The sequence below is a fragment of the Salvia miltiorrhiza genome, chromosome 7 (assembly GCF_028751815.1).
Source record: "Salvia miltiorrhiza cultivar Shanhuang (shh) chromosome 7, IMPLAD_Smil_shh, whole genome shotgun sequence".
NCBI classification, from domain to species: Eukaryota; Viridiplantae; Streptophyta; class Magnoliopsida; order Lamiales; family Lamiaceae; genus Salvia; species Salvia miltiorrhiza.
Window position 1 is genome coordinate 49326093 of NC_080393.1, and position 21705 is coordinate 49347797.

General features: G+C 42.2%; 1 protein-coding gene across 1 annotated transcript; it reads right to left on the bottom strand.

Annotated features, from left to right (window-relative positions):
* Window positions 1-5528: 5528 nt before the first annotated feature.
* Window positions 5529-16624, bottom strand: LOC130994325 (uncharacterized). The gene is made up of 4 exons (XM_057919372.1): window positions 16345-16624; window positions 16004-16113; window positions 15845-15920; window positions 5529-6254 (listed from the first exon to the last, which is right to left on the bottom strand). The coding sequence occupies exons 2-4, from the start codon at window positions 16069-16071 to the stop codon at window positions 5529-5531; spliced, it is 870 nt and encodes a 289-aa protein (XP_057775355.1). The 5' UTR covers window positions 16072-16113; window positions 16345-16624.
* Window positions 16625-21705: the final 5081 nt, after the last annotated feature.

The following is a 21705-nucleotide window of genomic DNA, read 5'->3' on the forward strand; positions in this document are numbered from 1 at the left end:
TGCCAAAACGCGCGGCTGCTCCCGATTCCTGCACACAACAGTAATACACCCAAATAACATCGAGCAAGTGAAGGATAGATCAAAAAGACACGAAGCATGCTCGAATGCACAGAAAAAAAGACCCGTAAAATCATCACAAAATAGGGCTAAACAACCCCCCCACACTTAAATCCTTGCTTGTCCTCAAGCAACAATCACAACATCGAAAGGAAATCCACAAGCGATTCTTCTCACCAAGCAAACACAAACCAATCCAAGTCCTTCAAGATATTAATGCCCCCCAATCAAGTGTTCAAAGCTAACGTTTAAAGTGCAACAACAAGGTGATACAGCTCAATCCAATCAGACCCAATTCTCCGCTAAGGGTGAATTTCCTAATGCAATTTCCTTTACAATCATATCTCATTCCTTTTCATATTCTTTCACTTTTTCACAATACTCTTCTCATTTTTTTTGGGGTCAAGTTATTTTCGCTCTTAATAGATGGGCCATAATTCACGAGATTGCACTTTTGGAGGTGATCCAAAATGTTCTCGTGTGGTTTCCCATGCTCATAATGAAAACATTAGAGGAGCAGAGACCCAGACTATCAGAAACTCAACAACCAACCAAACAATTCAAAACAGAGACAGATATTAGGAAATTGCACTGAAAACACTCTCCTTAGCATCTACCGGACAAATCACGTCAAGAGTTGCTCATCAGGGTGTTGCACCAAAACCTTAAACTAATTACACTTTATTGGGAACAAATCAATCAAGAAGACAAGGACAACAAACCACACAGACACAATCCAGAATCGCCAGTGAACTACCGTCAATCATGCGATGTACTTAAAAACAGGCAAGAAAACAAGAGAAGGGGACCATTCGCCCCAACACAATAAAGCCCAAGAACACAACAAGAAGACACCCACAGGATTTACAACTACCAACAAACGCCCTCCCCCCCACACTTAAAAATTGGCACTGTCCTCAGTGCAAACAAAAAGAGGAGTGAAAAAGAAAACTTCCCTAAATACCGATCCAGTGGTGAGTCTGTAGTGTCCCACGATGTCTGCCCAACTCTTATCTCTAGAACAGGCAGTCTCCAACGCAACAACCTGCACCAAACCACAGAAACAAAAGAACTCAAACACAAGCAAAACGAAAGATAAACGAAAACAAGAAAAAGCAAGAAAACATGGGTTGCCTCCCATGCAGCGCTAGTTTTAAAGTCGCCAGCCCGACTAGGAGAACCGCTTAACCAAAATCCGATTGAAGCTCTAGTTGCTTTAACGCCCTTGTAAACATAACTTCTTGAATTGCAGCTGCGGGTCCTCCAAATGAGCGTTCCGTGCTCATATCATGAGATGGTCCTCTATCCACCCATCCAAGGAGATCGAGTGACACAACCTCATCACGCTTCTCTTCCAGTAGCAAGGCAGACAGGAAGCCTTGCTCTATGTCATCTTCCTCGTGCAGCTTATCCAGAGATTCCTGCTCAATGTCAGCCTCATCCTGCAAGTTGGCAAGGAATTCCTCCTCAATCTCGTCCTCCTCCTGTAACTGATTAAGGAATTCCTGCACAATACAATCCTCATCCAAAGCATCAAATGTTTCAACATAAGAGCAGATTTGAATTAAGGAAGTGGGGGTAGTAGGTTTTTTATCAAAAACAGAGAAAGTTACCGCTCTACCCGCCCCTACCATACTTACAGTTCCCGTACCCACATCGATGCGAGTACGGGTGGTAGCCATAAAGGGACGGCCAAGTAGCACGAGATGCCCATTCTCGCCTCTAATCCCTTTTCCCACATCCAGGACAACAAAATCAGCCAAGACTCTAATCCCCCTCACAACCACCTCAACATCCTCAACAAGGCCTCGTGGGCTGCTAATGGAGCCGTCAGCTAGCTCTATCTTAATGTTCGTGCATTTCAGCTCTTTATTTCCCAATTCCTCAAAAATATCAAGCGGCATCAAATTGACTGCCGCCCCCAAATCAAGCATTCCTAAAGCCTTTTCAACCCCACCTAAGCTAATATCAAAAATAAAACTACCTGGATCTCCTTGCTTGGGTGGTGGTTGTTCTGGTGCAACAGTGATAGGTGGCAGTGGCTCACTGGGGCATTGGGTAGCCTTGATTGCTTGCACGGCTTTGCTTCTCCATTTCCCCGTGGTTATTGGGGCATTCTCCTTGATTACCGCCACAGCATGAGCTTGATGCGGCTGTTGGTCCTGGTTTGGGAACTTCCCAGTTGGCTGTTCTTGCTGCATCTGATTCAAGGCTCCTGTTAGTTGCCCAACTGTAGTCTCGAGGCGCTTGATGGTAGCACTCTGAGCCTCCATCGCCTGTTTGCTAGCTTGCATGAAAGCTTGCATCTGATCTTCAAATAAGGGGCCTGGAGGTTGGTGCTGCTGAGGTGGGTAGAGTTGCTGCGGTGGTTGCTGTTGCTGATATGGTTGAGGGTAATGCTGCTGCTGAGGGAATGAGGGCTGTTGTTGAGATGGGTAGAACTGCTGCTGGTTCTGATACCCCATTTGCTGTGAAGGTCGGGGGAACTGATTGCCTTGGTTTGATCCCGACCCTTGGCCAGGAGCTTGGTTCCTCCATCCTGAATTCTGCTCATTTCTCCAACCCGAGTTGGAGCCTTGTTGCCCTTGATTAAAGCTGGGCCTCTGTTCAAATTGAAGCCTCCCCGGATAGCCCTGAGCAGCATAGACTTCTGCTTGTCCTTCAGGTGGGAATTCGCCCATTCGATGGCACGCGTTAATTCCATGGCCAAATTCGCCACATATGCCACAACCTTCTGCTGATGGTGCGCGAACGGGTGGAGCCTCAACCTGGTTCATCGTGAGGTGTTGTACTTGCTTCATCAGGTCCGCTACCTGCTTCTGAAGCTCATTGTTTGGAGCTACTGCATTGGCTTCAACCCTCCTTCCTCTAACTGATTTCTGTTGAGAACTCGCGGCAAGTGTTTCGAAGATCTCCTTGAGCTCATCAGCTGTCTTCCGGGCAATGTTGCCCCCTGCTGTACTATCCACCATAAATTGTGCCGTCTGAATCAATCCGTCATAGAAGAACTGCATCAACATGACGGGTGCTAACTGGTGCTGCGGGCACTGGCGGAGGAGCTCTTGGAATCTCTCCCAAGCTTCGTGGAGAGGCTCGTCGGCTCCTTGCATGAAGTTCATTATTTGAGTCCTAATCTCCTGTGTCTTGTGATTAGGGTAAAATTTGAGCATGAACTTCTCACATGCCTCGCTCCACGTGGTTATGGAGTTTGGCGGCAGGGACAGCAACCACGTCCTCGCCGGTCTTTGAGTGCATAGGGTAAGCACTTGAGTCTCAACTGATCCTCGGTGAGCTGCAACAGTGGAAAGGTCTGTACTTGCGTGCAGAAATCCCGGATGAATTGTAGAGCATCCTCACTCGGCATCCCATAAAAGAGCGGCAGCAGGCTTGAGTCATTCGGCTTCAGATTATAATTCCGGACTGCCGTGGGAAGCACTATCGCCGATGTGCTAGTGTTCCCGATAACAGGCCTGGAAAAATCCCCCATATACTGTACATTCTGCTCCGCCATGACTTCTTGGTCGAGACTGGGATAATCCTCTTCACAATCTTCCTCTGGATACTGCGATTCTACAAAGTTTCTTGAACTGGACTCGGACTCCTCCTCCAGGCTAGAAAGGACCTCACGAGGTCGGTGAATGTTGTCAAAGTAAGGTACTAGCTTTCTCTTCAAGCTGCGGCGACCTTGCATACACAACACTAGCAAACCAAATCAAACGCACCGGAGGGAGAAAATAACCAAGTCAAAAGAAAAAACAAAAATAAACACGGAAAACAAATGCAACACAATCAAATGCCTAAAGCCTTCCCCGGCAACGGCGCCAAAATTTGACTCATCCAAAAACACCTAGCGGACTCGAATTTATACGAGGTCGTCCTAGGGTGGTAAGGTGACTCAAGTCGTCTCTCAAGGAAGACTTAGCAGGGCTTCAATTGTGCTACTCACAGGTACAAAAATAAAACCTAAACACTCTAATCAGAAGCTGGGTCTAACACTCTCTCCGATTAACTAGCGCGTAATAGAAAGAAAGCAGTAAAATTATCTACGCGAGAAATAAATATGAAGCAATAGATGAAGCATAATAACTAGGGTTCTAAGCTAATTAATCTAGAAGCGATAAATAACCTAAAAACGTAAAGCAATATTTATCTAGGCGCATAAAGAAACAATTATCTAGGCGATGAAAACACCAAAAGCATAAATCAAATATCACTATCTAAGTGCTCAATTATCTAGGCAATGCAATAACAAGAAAGCTTGTAAAGATTAACTAATCAAAATGGAGATCTTACAATCGATTCAATGAAAACAACGATCTAGCGGAATCCACAAGTATCTAAAATGTTTCTATCTACCTAAACTAAGGGAAAAGGCATAAAATCGCAGGTGGAGGCTGGGAGAAGATCGAATATCAATGAAACCCTCAAAATCGGATTTTATAGCAATTTTCGTAACTGTCGGATCTGCCCAGGGACGGCGACCGCCGTGGGACGGCGCCGCCGTGAGGGCCTTTCGCAAATTTCCTCCAAATATTGCACGGCCCGCGCCGTGGGGCAGCGGCCGGCTTTATGACGGCGGCCGCCGTGAGACGGCGGCGCCGTGGACGGCCGCCGCCGTGGAACGGCGGCGGCCGTGAGCTCTGCCTCCGAAACTGCTCCAAACGATGCCAAAACGCGCGGCTGCTCCCGATTCCTGCACACAACAGTAATACACCCAAATAACATCGAGCAAGTGAAGGATAGATCAAAAAGACACGAAGCATGCTCGAATGCACAGAAAAAAAGACCCGTAAAATCATCACAAAATAGGGCTAAACAGAAACAATAAAGGGAAGCAGCGAGGGAAAGCAGCAAAGGAAGCAGCGAAAGGGTGGCCCAGAAGGAATAAGAGAAATCCTCAAAGAAAGAGTCAGAGAAATCCTCAAAGAAGGAGTCAGAGAAATCCTCAAGGTAGGGAGTCAGAGAAATCCTCAAGGCAGGAGTCAGAGAAATCCCTGAGGAAGGAGTCAGAGAAATCCCAGAAGGAAAGATCAGGGAAACGCTCAGAGTAATCACAGGGGGCCGAACCAAGGACGTTCCCGGCAGAGGAAATCAGAAGAATCATTCAGAAGAATCATTCAGAAGCATCAAATAGAAAACACAGTTAGGGAAGCTACTCAAAGGAAAACTCGACCAGAGGAATCACAAACACTTCAACAAAAAATAAAAATCCTACCCTACTTCACAAAAACATACAGCACAGCTCGAGGTCCGGGAATGCAAGCTCAACACCAATAAATAACAGAACAACATAAAGCCCGAAGGAAAGCAGAACCAGCATAGAAATTTAAAGGCGAGACAAGTGTTGAAGAAATTTCATTTACAATGCCAAAATGGCAGATTATACATCAAGAGCCAAAACAAGTACTATGTTTTTACAAGCTAAAAAATTACAAAAAATCTGGATTAAACCAGAAGGGACAATAGGGAGATCAGGAGGGAGGAGCAGGGACGGCAGAGTCCGGGGCAGGGACAGAGGAGACCGGAGTAGAAGAGTCTGGAGCAGGGACAGAAGAAACTGGAGCAGGGACGACAGCTGCAGAGACCTGGCTAGAGGAGGCTCCCTCTGCAAGCACCGGCAACGTGCCAGTATCCTTCACCTTGGGGAGGCGAGCTTCCACATCCAGCAGATTCAAAGCTTCTTGCACATATGCTGTTTCATCTCTGTACAGGGCAAAAAGCTGATCCACCGTGGAGGAAGAAGAAGCAGGATCCTCAAAGGCGGAGGCCTTGAAACCGGAGGGCAGGGGAGGCTCCATGCTATACTGCGAAAACCCCAGGGTGCTGCCAGCAGCTGGACCTCGCAGCCGGTTCACGAAGCTCACCAGGGAAGCGCAGAAGGTAGGCTTGTACACCGGAGCAGCAGGCACCGAGTCAGAGCCGACCCCAAAGGCAAAATAGGGAATGGCCTTCTCCAAAACCGGATACCACCACTCCGGCTTCTTTGGAGAATCAGCAGTGATCCCCAGCAACTCGTTCAAGTCTTCGTCCTTGATGTTCTCCATTAAGGCCGGCATATCCAAGGCAGCAATCTGCTCCGAGGCCACCCCCGCCATCTCCAACGCCTTTGTGGCGGTCTGTTTTATCACGTAGGCGAAGATGGACCTGAAGCCTTCCAGGTAATCCGAAGTCCGCTGGCGTCTCTTTGATAAACTAGCCTGTAATAGTATTAATAGAGTATAAATTCTAGGGACATTGCGTGCAAATAAAATTCATGTTTGCCTCTCTTTCCAATGTTAGTTTCTGATGTCATTTCCAGAGCAACATAAATCTAGACATAAAAGCCACACTAATATATGCTCAACTTGAGAAGTAGTTAAGTTAGAAAATCGATTAAGTCTTCATGAAGGTTCTATCCAATAATGTCCATTATATCAATTGGAAGAACACTAGATGTTTAAAAATCACAAAATGGAAGTGCTGGAGGTAAGCAATGGTTGTAAAGCACTCATATTTTATTCCATGGCTTTGAGGATTTTTGTATATAAAACACTCAGAAATTTCGGGCTAATATCTTTATTAGAAAGAAACGAAGACTTGAAAAAACAAGGTAATAAAAGAAAGCCAAATGGCTAATAGGAAAAACAAAATTTCAGAGCATTCTGAAATTTGATAACACCAATTCTTCAGGTGCTCACTGCTCGGCGATTCACAACCATGCTGCAGAAGTTTGGCATAACTCAGAGTCTTACCTGCTCAACAATGTCCTTCAAGGAGATGTCAGAACTCCCAATTCACTGGTAGGTGGTAAGCATGCATTTAGTACAGGTTGAAAGACTATATACTGATAAACTAATTCCTGGTTCAACACATATTCACAAGTAGATCGCCATTTAATGTCATAGTTGATGATCAGATAATAAAACAGAAAAATAAAACTAATTACAAGTTAAAATTTTATCATCATGAACATGCTAACAACAAGTTTCAAAGAACTACAGCAGCTACACATATATTCCTACCTCTCCTGTAGCACATGTAAAACCCACTCTTGTTCTCAATCAGGCCTGTCTGGAAGTTGTGGAAATTTCAAAAAAGAAGTATGATATGTCTTTATAGTTTATGCTATGACCATGGTGTTGGATTTGTATACTGAAAGCAAGAACGTTTTATGCTTGTATACAATGTTTCCTAAGTTCACTATCTAATCTCCTATCTGATTGTGTTCATGATTGCATATGTATGTTCTTTATCTCTATATAAGTAGATTATATGGTGTGTTGTAGATCACAGAAGACCATATAATTGGAATAACCTTAAGAGATATAATATGATCACAGCCGAAATAACTCTAGGACAAGTTATTGGTTTAGGCTGCAGTATAGATGGAAGTAGTTTGTCTTGGCTACTTGTCTATACTGGTACGTCATTACGTATTGATAGGACCACAGTTGAGATGTATTCTTCTATCTGACTTAAGTGAAGAATCAAGATCTCGGTGACTTATAAGATCTTAATACTAATAAGTATTCAGATATATATGTTAATTCGTATATCACTTTGACTTACTATGGGTGAAAGTTATATACTAACTCGAGTACTCTGTATCTTGGGTGATAGCGGTTAATATATGATATTTGATTATCTGTATTAGTACCCGTATCCGGTATAGGATAATGACATCCCCTTAAGGAGCTCAATAAGGTTTATTGCGCTAAACCATGCAGGTTGATTAAGTTCAGGCGCAATAATAAAGTTTGAGTGGTACTGCTTAAGGATTTATAAAGAGATTAATTAATTTAAGCTGTCAGAGTTCTAATTAATTAATGGATGTCGGATATTTTAAATACGGAGATTTAATAAGTCTAAATACAAGCCCCCGACTCATCACCGGCAATAAAGGGGTAAGTCAGTATCGGTTCTCTAGTGGAATGAACTGATATTTATAAATTAATTATGGTCTGGGCTGACCATAGATAAATTAATTTATTTGAGACCCATCTTTATTCCTTGTATCTGGTCCCTGGACTGGCCCAATGTCTCCTAGCCCAAGAAGAGAGAACTCACGCCTCCTACACCTAATCTGTGCCTACACGTATTTTAATTTTATTAAATACAGCTGTCAGCTCTCAGGAAAATAGACTGATAAAATTAGGGTTTTGAGAGTTGTGGGAGGCGCAGGAAAGCGTGTGGAGCATTCTCTCTTGGGACTTTCATAGATCGTTGTCCATCCAACGGTGAAAGCTGAGCGGGATACAGTTCAGAAGATCTGAGCTGGAGTCAGATTTTCGCAGGAAACCAAGTTCTGGCAGTCTCCGTAAAACGGCCATAACTTCCTCCACAGAACTCCGATTCAGACGAATCAGGCGGCCACGGAAAGCTATCTCGAAGACGAAGAAGTCGTATTTCTGGGCGAAATACGATTTGAGGACGTTTGAGGCTTCAAACGAAGGCTTGAATCTGACTGGTCTGTTCAGATACGAATCTGCGAATTCTTCAGGTATTTCTGAACTCCAACGTGCAGCTGTTAAATTCATAGGAGCATGTTAGGATTAATCGTTGTATGATAAATTAATGATAATCCAAGAAACGATCATCGGGCAAAGCGGAGCATTAATTCAGTTTAATATTCCTTCAGTTGGTATCAGAGCCCAGGATTAATTTCTTGGCTCTATTATTAATTTATGTACGATTAATAATGTGCGTTGTTTTTACTGCTGTTGTTCTTCGTGGCTTGTTGATTCGTGGGATACGTCGTTTGACGTTGTAATCGTTTTTCACCGCGAGAAAATCCGTGGTTAGATTAGGATTTCAAGTTGTTTTTGTTTTTCCGTTGTAATCTGTAAAATTGAAAATCGAGACGAAGACGACGACGAATCAACATCGAATGAACGGAGGTTGGAGAGCCGGAGGCAGGGCGGGCCTTACGCGGGCTGCCGCTGCGCGCCGGGCGATTGCTGTGCGCGCCGGGCGGTTGCGGTGCGCGCCGGGCGACTGTCGCTGGGAGGCTGCTGCACGCCGGGCAGTGCGCCGGGCTGCTGCTGGTGCACGCCGGGAGGCTGCTGCTGCACGCCGGGCAGTGCGCCGGGCTGCTGCTGCACGCCGGGCAGTGCACCGGGCTGCTGCTGCTGCACGCCGGGGCTGCGCGCCGGGAGGCTGCTGCTGCACGCCGGGCTGCTGCTGCTGTACGCCGGGAGGCTGCTGCTGCACGCCGGGCAGTGCGCTGGGCTGCTGCTGCTGCACGCCGGGAGGCTGCTGCTGCACGCCGGGCAGTGCGCCGGGCTGCTGCTGCTGCACGCCGGGGCTGCGCGCCGGGAGGCTGCTGCGCGCCAGGCAGCGCGCCGGGCTGCTGCTGCCGAGCGCCGGGGCAGCTGCTGTGGGAGGTGGCAGCTGCGTTTTGTCAAACCCTAGGGGGCCCAAACCCTAATTTCAAAGACGGGCCTGATGAAGCTGTTCGGGCCAAGTTTCGTTTTTGGGCTTTTCTTTTCTGTTTTAATTGTAATAGAATAGATGTTGGGTTTCCACGAATGGGTCACGAAGAATTTTAATTCTTTAATTATGTTCTTTGCATGTCGTGGTTGTTAATCCCTTATGCTCTTTACTTACTTTTGCTCGTCTTTGCTTGTTAATATGTTTTATTAACTGCGCTTAGACAAGCATGATAGTAGGTTTATCGTTTTCTTAAGCATGTTTTAGAATTCTGTGAGCATGTTTTACATGTTGCGTTCTAGATGAGCATGTTTAGGATTATGTGTTGAGCATGATCAAACCTTTTGAAAGAAAAAAAGACTAAGCTTAATAATTTTATGGATGATTAAAAATTATTTAGATTTCCACAAGCGGTCTCTAGACAAAGTGATTGGCGATGTGAGTAACGGTCCACCCCACGTGGCTTACTTCATGTTTGTTCTTTCATAAGTTTGTCAGATGAGGTTTCTATAAAAATATTTAAATCCATTAAAGTAGTGGGAGTTATGCAGTAACGGTCCACCCCACGTGGCTTACTTGTGTAATTTTCACAAGTACTTTGGAGAATGGAATTAAATAAGATAACCAAGAAAATTAAATTGAAAGCGGCATGGTCCGAGTGAGTATGTCAATTTCGAGAATTTAATTCTCAAGGTTAAATTGTGGTTATTACTTAATAATTTTTAATCTTAAAATTATATAGACCTCCACATGCGGTCTCTAGACAAAGTGTTTAGCAATATGAGTAACGGTCCACCCCACGTGGCTTACTTCGTATTTGTTTCTCATAAGTTTGTCAGAAGAGGTTTCTATAAAAAATATTTAAACCATTAAAGTAGTGGGAGTTATGCAGTAACGGTCCACCCCACGTGGCTTACTTGTGTAATTTTCACAAGTACTTTGGAGAATGGTATTAAATAAGATAGCCAAGAAAATTAAATTGAAAGCGACATGGTCCGAGTGAGTATGTTAATTTCGAGAATTTAATTTTCAAGGTTAAAATGTGGTCATTGCTTAGATATCATATCAAGTACAATGTACAACTCCCCCACGGAGTCCCTTCTTGATGATGATATGGTCTAGTTAAGGTGCCAACTATTAATTTCTTTTGTCAAAAGGTTAAGTTGACATGGAAATTAAATGACTAGGTGAATAGTCTGGTTGAGGAGTTCGTGTGTAACTGTCCACCCCACGTGGCTTACATATGGAATTCTTTGAGCCGTTGGAGGTTTCATTAATATTGTTTTATCAAAAGGTTACAATATTATTGTTACGAATTATGTGCTTTATGTTCGTTACTTTCAGATATGTCTATGTCTCTTATTGTTTATTTATTCTTGCACAAAGTCTTTTAACTGGTCCACATATATAAAATGGAAACGCAGTTTTGGATTCCTATCTTTATCACAAACTAAACACATTTTTTGTGTTGCTTACTACTCGACGTTCTATTTGTTCGAACAATGAGACAACTGATGGGAAAAAGGAACTGCATAAAAGGTGGCATGTGACGAATAATGTGGCTATATGCTTTATTATGAGTATAATGTCACAAATCTTGTAGCTCCAACATCAGGGCATGGACGATGCTATTAGCATCATGCTGAATCTCAAGAAAGTGTTCGAAGAGTTGGACTGAGCTGTTCATTTAAATTTGATGAGAGTAATCTTGTTATTTTTATGAGTGAGCACAGCTCAGTGCACGAGCATGTCATGCAAATTTTGACGGATTTGACTTGCTCTGTGGAAGTATCGACGGTGAGGCAAAAGTCGATATTATCCTGAACTCTCTTCCCAAGTCTTTTAATTAAGAACTTCCGCCTCAACGCTGTTATGAGCAAGAAAGATAATACTCTTTTTGAGTTGTTGAATGCTCTAGTTATGGCTAAGGAAGTTGTGGGAAAGAGATGTGCAAGCACTTGTTATTGCCAAAGGAGAGCCATCTTCTTCGTCGAATGACGGGAAGAAGAAGGGTCCAAGGGGCAAGAAAGACAAGGGAAATAGTGGGAGTAGTGGTGTGATAAGATTGAGTATTGAAGATTTTTTCATTCAATACTCAAGGCAAAGGGTTAAGGTACTTCACTTGCTATAGTAACTGAGACATATCAGCTCATTTTCTACTCAGTTGTGAGTAGTGGATAACGAGAGAAACTGATAATGATTGTTACACCTTGCATGGCTTTTTAAGCTGACAAGGAAGCTGAGAAGTGATGAGATGATTGTCTTCATAGGCAACGTGACTAGAGTCGCAGTTGTTGCAATTGAAGCCTTGTCTTTAAGTTCTAAAAACATAGTTTAGTTTTTTGAGAGTTCCTTATCATGTTCCAAAATTTTGAATAGATGGATCTTATGTCATTTTTGATAGTGGTGTTTCTATCATAAGAAATGACAAAGTTGTCTATTCTGGTATTTTGAACATCTCTCTTCATATCATAACTTGTCTACAAAATACCTTTATATTGCATTTACATCATCGAACAAAAGAAAGAGAAAAGTTAAGGCTAATCTCTCATAAGGATCTTACACATATATTGATACCCTAGAAATAGGTCACATCTATCTTAACAGGATCCAAAGGCTCGTGTTCAAATAAGTACATTGGATTCAATCCAGGTTGTACTATTTGGAACCTGCGAATCCTATCTAGAGGAAAAGATGGAGACCAGGTCATTCATGACAAGGGGATAAATGGCCAATAATGTGTTAGGAATGATCTTTTCTGATTCATTGTCAGTGTTTGGGATTCCAACCCAGTTTACCACACCATGTAATCCCTATATAAAATGGTGTGGTGGAGAGAAGAAATAGGTCACTCTTGAAAAAATATGTTCGATGATGAGTTATGTATCTTTGCAATTAGTCCTAAAGAATCAGAAGGTGGTTATTAGCAATGACACACGATTCTTAGAAGTGGACTATGGGAGTAATCACTAATCCAAGTCAGATAGTGTACTTCAAGAAATTGAAGACATTAGACAGGCGATTCCATCACCCAAGCCAAGTGTGCAAGAGTTTTGTACCACAAGACACTGCACGCACTGTTGATACACATGTGCCACCACAGATCCATTGTAGTGGGAGGGTTGTGGGACAACCCGATCGATTTATGTTCTTGGGAGAATCTTTGGATTCAGTCCCTGGTAGTGAATATGAGAGAATCGACCCAGATATCTACTTGGAATTAGTGGAAGACGAGAATGTAGATTTCTGGCACGCCTCAATGGAGCAATCCATTAAGAATATGGTTGTATACTAAGAAAATCTTGCTACCAGAATGCCGTAAAGCCATAGGTTGCAAGTGAGTATACAAGAGAATGATAAGTCCGAATGAGCAAGGTCGTAGCTTTTAAAGCTAGACTGGTGGCGAAAGGTTATGCCCAGTGTGAAGGTATAGGTTATGATGATATTTTCGCCAGTGCCATGCTCAGAACATTCGGATCATTTTACCCATAGCAGCTCACTTAAACCATCGAGGTTACGTGAGGGAGGGAGAGAAACATCTCGTGTCAATCGCTCTCGTGTCATCGGTGATGTGGTTAATCTTGCATTTTATGTAAACAATATCCTCCTAATTGGCGACAATATGGAGCTATTGTTAAGACATAAAGTAATGGTTATCCGAACAGTCTCATATGAAAGACTAAGGAGGTACAGTATACATCTTTGTGATCAAAGTAATAAGGGATCACTAGAAAAGGATGTTGGGCTTATCTCAAGTGTCTTACATTGAAACTGAGAATACTCGTTGTAGTATGAATACCGCCAAGAAAGGATTGCTACCTTTTAGATATGGCGTTCCTTTATCTAAAGACTATGTCTTAAGATGCCTGTTGAGGTTGAGGAAATGAAGACAGTATTCTACGTTTCCGCAGTAGATAGCTTCATGTATGGATTACTATGTACGAGATCTTATATTTGCTATGCAGTTAGCATGGTTGTAAGATATCAGTATAGTCCTAGTTAAGACACTGAACTGTGGTAAATTATATTCTCAAGTCCATGACTAGAGAATAAGGATAGTTTACCAGTTAGACAGTTTAGTTCCCTTTTTGGATTATACGGTTTCGGATTTCCAGGCTGACCGGAACAAAGAATAATTACCTCGAGCTATGTGTTTTTTCTTGGGAGGTAAAACCTTTTGGTTTGACCACTACCTCCAGGATCTAAGGGTAATTCCTAGTTTGCGTGGGAGCATCACCTTCGTGATACCTCAAGTGCAGTTGCGAACTCTAAGGAATCCAAGATTCACAAGGGGTTAAACACATGGAGAGTAAGTACCAAGTTATACGATTATTCGTAAATCGAGGTTTTTGTGCTCAAAGAATAAATTCTCACATATTGGAGAAACCTACTGATCTTTCACAATAGGCTTATCGCAAATGGTCATTGAAAGATGGGAATGCGATTGATGCCAGATTGATGCCACCCACTTAGGAAACTTTAAGTATAAGTGGGAGAAGTGTTAGGTGATTGGTAAATAGACGCATTGTATACTAAAAGTTTGCTTTAGTATAAGTGGGACATTGTTGGATTTGTATACTGAAAGCAAGAACGTTTTATGCTTGTATACAATGTTTCCTAAGTTCACTATCTAATCTCCTATCTGATTGTGTTCATGATTGCATATGTATGTTCTTTATCTCTATATAAGTAGATTATATGGTGTGTTGTAGATCACAGAAGACCATATAATTGGAATAACCTTAAGAGATATAATATGATCACAGCCGAAATAACTCTAGGACAAGTTATTGGTTTAGGCTGCAGTATAGATGGAAGTAGTTTGTCTTGGCTACTTGTCTATACTGGTACGTCATTACGTATTGATAGGACCACAGTTGAGATGTATTCTTCTATCTGACTTAAGTGAAGAATCAAGATCTCGGTGACTTATAAGATCTTAATACTAATAAGTATTCAGATATATATGTTAATTCGTATATCACTTTGACTTACTATGGGTGAAAGTTATATACTAACTCGAGTACTCTGTATCTTGGGTGATAGCGGTTAATATATGATATTTGATTATCTGTATTAGTACCCGTATCCGGTATAGGATAATGACATCCCCTTAAGGAGCTCAATAAGGTTTATTGCGCTAAACCCTGCCGGTTGATTAAGTTCAGGCGCAATAATAAAGTTTGAGTGGTACTGCTTAAGGATTTATAAAGAGATTAATTAATTTAAGCTGTCAGAGTTCTAATTAATTAATCGATGTCGGATATTTTAAATACGGAGATTTAATAAGTCTAAATACAAGCCCCCGACTCATCACCGGCAATAAAGGGGTAAGTCAGTATCGGTTCTCTAGTGGAATGAACTGATATTTATAAATTAATTATGGTCTGGGCTGACCATAGATAAATTAATTTATTTGAGACCCATCTTTATTCCTTGTATCTGGTCCCTGGACTGGCCCAATGTCTCCTAGCCCAAGAAGAGAGAACTCACGCCTCCTACACCTAATCTGTGCCTACACGTATTTTAATTCTATTAAATACAGCTGTCAGCTCTCAGGAAAATAGACTGATAAAATTAGGGTTTTGAGAGTTGTGGGAGGCGCAGGAAAGCGTGTGGAGCATTCTCTCTTGGGACTTTCATAGATCGTTGTCCATCCAACGGTGAAAGCTGAGCGGGATACAGTTCAGAAGATCTGAGCTGGAGTCAGATTTTCGCAGGAAACCAAATTCTGGCAGTCTCCGTAAAACGGCCATAACTTCCTCCACAGAACTCCGATTCAGACGAATCAGGCGGCCACGGAAAGCTATCTCGAAGACGAAGAAGTCGTATTTCTGGGCGAAATACGATTTGAGGACGTTTGAGGCTTCAAACGAAGGCTTGAATCTGACTGGTCTGTTCAGATACGAATCTGCGAATTCTTCAGGTATTTCTGAACTCCAACGTGCAGCTGTTAAATTCATAGGAGCATGTTAGGATTAATCGTTGTATGATAAATTAATGATAATCCAAGAAACGATCATCGGGCAAAGCGGAGCATTAATTCAGTTTAATATTCCTTCACATGGCCCACTGTAACCTTTTTCTAGGTGTCATCCTCTTCTCGCATTACAGGACATGAGAAGGCTTAGGGTGACTCAAATTGATAAACAGTGTTGGCATAATTAACTATTCCTCTAATTTATATGATAATGGGAAAATAAGTTGAGTGAATAAACTAACAATTTTCGCTCATGCAATAGGAATACTGAAGCTCATGCTTCTTATTAAACTAATCTGTTAGGAAATGAGAAAGGGGATGCAATTAAGCTGCTCACAAGCTATGAAAAAATGCGTAGTTTAGAGATATTCAAGCAAACATAAAACTAAATAAACTTACAGTTGAACTAGCAGCTGAAAATGCAGCAATGCCTTTGTAAAGGAAATTAACTAAAGATCTTGCCATCCTCCCAAAACTGCAAATCGAAGCAATTATAGAAAGATTATTCCAAATTCCAGCAGTCTATATGCATTCCAATATACAAGAACCTCATCCTGCCTTGTTTCCATGGCATCCCACTCTACATTCCTTATACCAGCAAAACCCTCATTCTGCCTCTTCAGCATATGCTGAAGAGCATGGCCAAATTCATGGAATACAGTCTCAACCTACAAGCACCATGAGATCCAAAAGAAATCACTAGAAACTGCAAATTCCAGTTGACAAAATTAGCTGCGACGACGGCGATGACCACCGGCAGAGGCGCGGGCTCGCTAAGATGACCGTCGGCGGTGCTTAAGCCGCGGTGGCAGTCGTAAACGAGGCAAAGATAGGGATAGATAGTGCGAGAGAGAGACAGAACAAGAGAGAGAACAGAGGGAGAGAGAGAACGGATTTACCGTAGAGGCGGTGATGGAGGCGCGGCGACTCAGCCAGTGACGAAGGCGCGGCGGTGATTCTCGCCGAACGGAACATAATCGATAGAGGAAAAAAATTAAAACCCTAGATTTTAGAGTCTTCAGGTTTAGGGGAAGAAATAGAAAGGGATAAAGGAAAAGAACATCACGCCAGTCGCGGTGCCTCGGCGAGAATCGCCGAGAATCGGTGAAACCGCCGGAGAAGAAAGTGGGAGGGAGGGAGAGAGAGATAAAGACGCCAGTCGCGGTGCCCTATTCACTTATAAAATTTCTACTATTATCAAAAGAAATATTTAAAATAATACTAATATTAATCACATTATTTAAATTTTAATTTTAAAAAAATATTAGGTACAAGTTTTAGAATATTCAAAATTAAAATATTCTAATTTTAAATTTAATTTAAAAAAATATTTATTTAAATTTATAATAGTAGGAATAGTTTTATTCTTTTTTAAATATTTGTAATTATAATATTCTTTAATTTTTATTTTCTTAGAAATAGCTTGTGATTTTAGAAATCAATAATTTATTTATTATTTATTATTATAATAATATAGTTTTGAAAAAATAAAATAAAAAATATGTTTATACATAACAATTTTCAAAGCGCTTATACATAATGGTTTAGTAAAACCGTTGTAAATGATGCACATATATAACGTTTTTTGTAACGTATGAATAACCGTTATAAAAATAGATATTATGGTTTTAAAAAAATTATACAAAATTGGAAAAAAAATGAAAAAAAAAAAATTAATTCTCATAACCGTTAATTAAATTTCTAATATGAAAATTAATAATAATTTTTACTTTTAATACATTAAAATGATAATTTAAAATAATTTTTTCTTATTTTTAATGTTTAGATAAACAAGTTTTTGATTAAGAAAATATATATATTATGCTTTTCAAAAAATGAATTGATAAAAAAAATGAAAAAAAAAAATGATGCACATACATAACAGTCCTCGTAACGGATGGAATAACCGTTGTTAAAAACATCCATATATAACGGTTTTCCTAACGCTTACATTGTCGTTATAAAAAGACTAACTCATAGATAACGGATAAAATAACGGTTCAGGCTTAGCGTTATGTATCCATGTTCTTACATAACACTTTCCGTAACGGTAGAAATAACCGTTATAATAGACGCACATATATAACGCTTTTCATAACGGTTCCGGAGTACTGTTATCTTTGTGACTAATAAATAACGCTAATACATAACGCATTATTTAAAACCGTTATCTATGCACATACATAACAGTACATAGATAACGATTTTTTCAAAAACTGTTATCTATTGTAAAAAAGGCGCGCATATATAACGGTTTTTGAAAAAATCGTTATCTATGCAGTGTTATGTATGTACGTTTTTGGCGTAGTGTCCATGTCCTTCCCTTTGCCCGGAGGGAAGTGTTGTGCGGGAGTGGTCCCCTCGGGGGCAGTGGGTATCAATCCAGAGACGTCTACCCCAGGGTCCACGGGCTGCCCAGAGCCCTGTCCCTCTTCACCAGAGGGACGGTCAACGGAGAGTTCAGACCTGCACTTGTTCCTCTACGACATCCCTGCAAGCAAATGTGATATCATCAACACAATCAAGGTAACAAGGATCTATACATATTTTTGCTTACTAACACTCGGCTTTACCTATAGCATTACGAGGGTACAGGGGAAACAGGCCATTGGCTGCCAAAGCCGAGTTATTTTCAGTGAATTCTTTGCAGGGGAATGGCTCTCGGTTGTGGAGGGCATTAAGGTAGTTCAGCATTCCCAGGTCATAATCACAGGGGATTTCTTGGGAGGCCAGCTGGTATTTGGTGCGGGAAGTGTGCCATCGCAGCTCTTGGGCGCCATACTGGTGCCAAGTACCGGAGGTAGTCTTTAAGTAGCAGTAGGAATGGAGAAAGTCCTTATCATAAGAACTTAGGGAATTCAGGAAAAGGGCGAGGTATTTCTTACGCGCAGCAAAGCTATATAGGGGACCCCTCTGCAATCTTAGGGATTGGGTCTGGACAAAAAATTTAAAAGTATCCTCAACACCATGAGCGGTGCAAAGAATATGAAAACAGTATAACCTCCGAATGGCGGAGGGAGCTATTTGGTAGAAGGGGATTTTGAAGTGGTTGGCTACATTTACTAGAAGTGGAGGAGGGGGAAGCCTCAGACCGGCATCTATCTGGGCTCGCCAGATAACCACCATATTCATGTTCATTTTATCAAAAGCAGGCATTAAAGCTTTGAATTGGGGTTCAAATTTCAAACCCTCAGGCCGCCTACATAGGTCAAACATCTTGTGCATGCTCGCCATACTCAATCGGGATTCGGGTATGGATTTGGGCGTCCTAGGGGTTTTCCCCTTCCCCTTAGAGGTCTTAGGGGTTTTGGAAGTAGGGAGGGGAGACCCAGAGGTCGACGGAGAAACCTGAGGAGAACTAGGGTTCGAAGGAGGGGGAGAGTCAACCGGAGAAGCTACGGGAGAGAAAGAAGGGGAGGGGGAAAAGTCAGGCTGGGCAACAGGGGAGGAGGAGGAAGCCATTATCGAAAAATCTAAAAAATCCTAGGGTTTTCACGCTCAATTAGAGCACCAACACAACAAATACTACCTACGCTAAAAAAGAGCACTAGAGGAAGGAAATACGCGATTTACCTAAGTCAAACGATCGAAAAAGTCGACGGAGGGGTCTGAGTAAGGAAGGTTACAACGCACTCGCCGGAACAGGGGAAGGAGGATCCCCGGAAATTGAGAGGAAATTATGCGGAGTAAAATGAAGAAGATGAATAGTGGAAAGTAAAAATTTGAACCGACTAAGTAAAACGTACGCGGGCAACTACTAACACGCGAGATGAACGACACGTGGCATCAGGGAAATAATCAACGGCCGAGAATTCCTACGGAGAGACGAAAAGACGCAAAGGTTAAAAAGTAACCTCGAAAAATGAAAAAGGACACTGTAAAAGGGGCGGGCATTTAATGCGGATGACGTCAGCCACGCGGGCGAACACTCTGGCTAGGTTACTCTGTTCCAGAGCGAACTAGTCAGATCAGACGGGGGAGTAGTTGATGAGGAGTAATATGTGCAGAGCAGAGAAATGATATAAATCAGGGGAGCAGGCTTTATCAGAGAAACGGGCTTCACCAGTGGAATGGATACATCAGAGAAATGGACTGTGCCAGAGGAACCACCTTTGTCAGAGGAACCACCTTCGCCAGAGAAACGAACTTCACCAGAGAAACGGGCTCTCGCAGAGAAGTCAGAGGGATGGACCTTATCAGAGGAACGACCTACACCAGAGAAGCCGCTCTCGCCAGAGGAACGGTCTTCGCCAGAGGGATCACCAGAAACGCGGGAAAATCTCCCACGTGAGGGCAATTTTACTATTATTCCCCTGACCACGCAAGGCGCATGCTCCAGTGATGAATTTACCATTTTACCCTTTACGTGTAATCTATAAATAGCTACCTACGTGCTCTTTGTAATTTTACGTTATCTTCACTCTTAATACAACAGTAGTTTTTCTCTCGAGCTCTCAATTTTACTTTCCTCTCTCGATCTTCAGCAACACTAGGTATAATTCATAGTCTTACAATATTTCACCGATAAAATCCATACCCACACGATCATGTTTCACCACAAAGGGAACTCGAGCTAACATCGAAGGACCCAAATCTTGATTGGGTACCTAAAGTAACTCTTCCTTGCAGGTCAAAATCAGGAAACACAAAAAGAAGGAAGAAGTTAAGGCTTCAATCAGAACATGGTATCTGGATAGCGGCTGCTCGAATCACATGACGGGCTACAAAGAATATCTATCTCAGTATGTTGAGAAAGTTGGATCCAAAGTTGCATTCGGAGACAACTCAATCGGAGAAACAAAAGGCTATGGTGTGCTCAACATGGGTAACGCCAATATCAGTAATGTTAGCTTTGTTTCTGGTCTTAAACATAATCTATGGTCTGTGAGTCAATTTTGTGACAGCGGTTTCACAGTGAAGATCAAAAAGGATGAATTCACTGTTAGAAACAATCAAAAGAAGGTGGTTCTGAAAGATTTCAGACAAGGAAGTCTCTACGTCATTTCATGGGAAGACAGCCCACCGAAAACATGCCTCATCAGCAAAAGCAGCTCGGAGCTCAACTAGCTGTGGCACAGGAGACTCAACCATCTCAACTTCAAGACGATCAACAAGCTTGCTAAACATCAACTGGTAGAAGGTCTGTCTTCTATTGTGTTCCAGAAGAAGCAAGAATGTGAAGCATGTCAAAGAGGAAAGCAGACGCGAATGTCATTCAAGTCAAAGTCAGCACACTCCTCTGGAAAAATTCTTCAACTACTTCACATGGATCTGTTTGGCCCAATCTCTCCAAGAAGCTACAACGGTAGGAAGTACACCTTAGTAGTTGTGGATGATTATTCACGATATACTTGGGTCATCTTTCTCTTCAAGAAGAAAGAGACACTGGAGGAACTGCCAAAGCTGCTGAAAAGACTGAGCGTGGAAAAGGAAGTCAACATCATCAGCATCAGATCAGATCGTGGGACTGAGTTCCTCAATACTGTCATTCGTGAGTATTGCGATGAACAAGGAATCAGTCATCAAACTTCTGTAGCAAGAACTCCTCAACATAATGGAGTTGCAGAAAGAAGAAACAGCTCTTTAAAGGAAGCAGCAAGGACGATGCTAGCTGAATCAAAACTCCCCTTGAAGTTTTGGGCCGAAGCAGTCAACAACGCATGCTACACGCAAAATCACTCATTCCTCACTCAAAGACATGGAAAAACTCCTTACGAGTTATGGAAAAACAGAAAGCCCTCAATTGCCTATTTTCATGCATTCGGTTCTAAGTGTTTCATCCACAACAATGAAAAGAAGAGGTTAAACACATTTGATAGCAAGGCTGATCCAGGAGTTTTTCTTGGATACTCTGGAACAGAACGTTCGAGCAAAGCCTATCGAGTGTTTAACTCTCAAACTCTTTGTGTTGAAGAAACACCTCATGTGGTCTTTGATGAGTCTATAGATGATTTCAAGGAATAGGAAACTGAAATGCGTGACCAGAACACTGAACGTTCCAAAGCTGAAATCCATAACACCGAGCCCTCTACTGTCTTGGTGTGGGGACCAGGAAAATATGAAGATACTGAAAGGCTTCAGTATCAAAAGATCAGTCAAAGGTCTAAAGTTCAGACTGGAGCCAATACAGATGGCATCAGTCAAGGCGGAACTCCAGTTACTGAAGAACGAGTTGAACATGCCGAAGCAGCTCCAGCTCAACTCTCCCCTGCTCCAGAAGGTGCTCAACACTTCAGAACCATTCTGACTGAAGAAGCCCC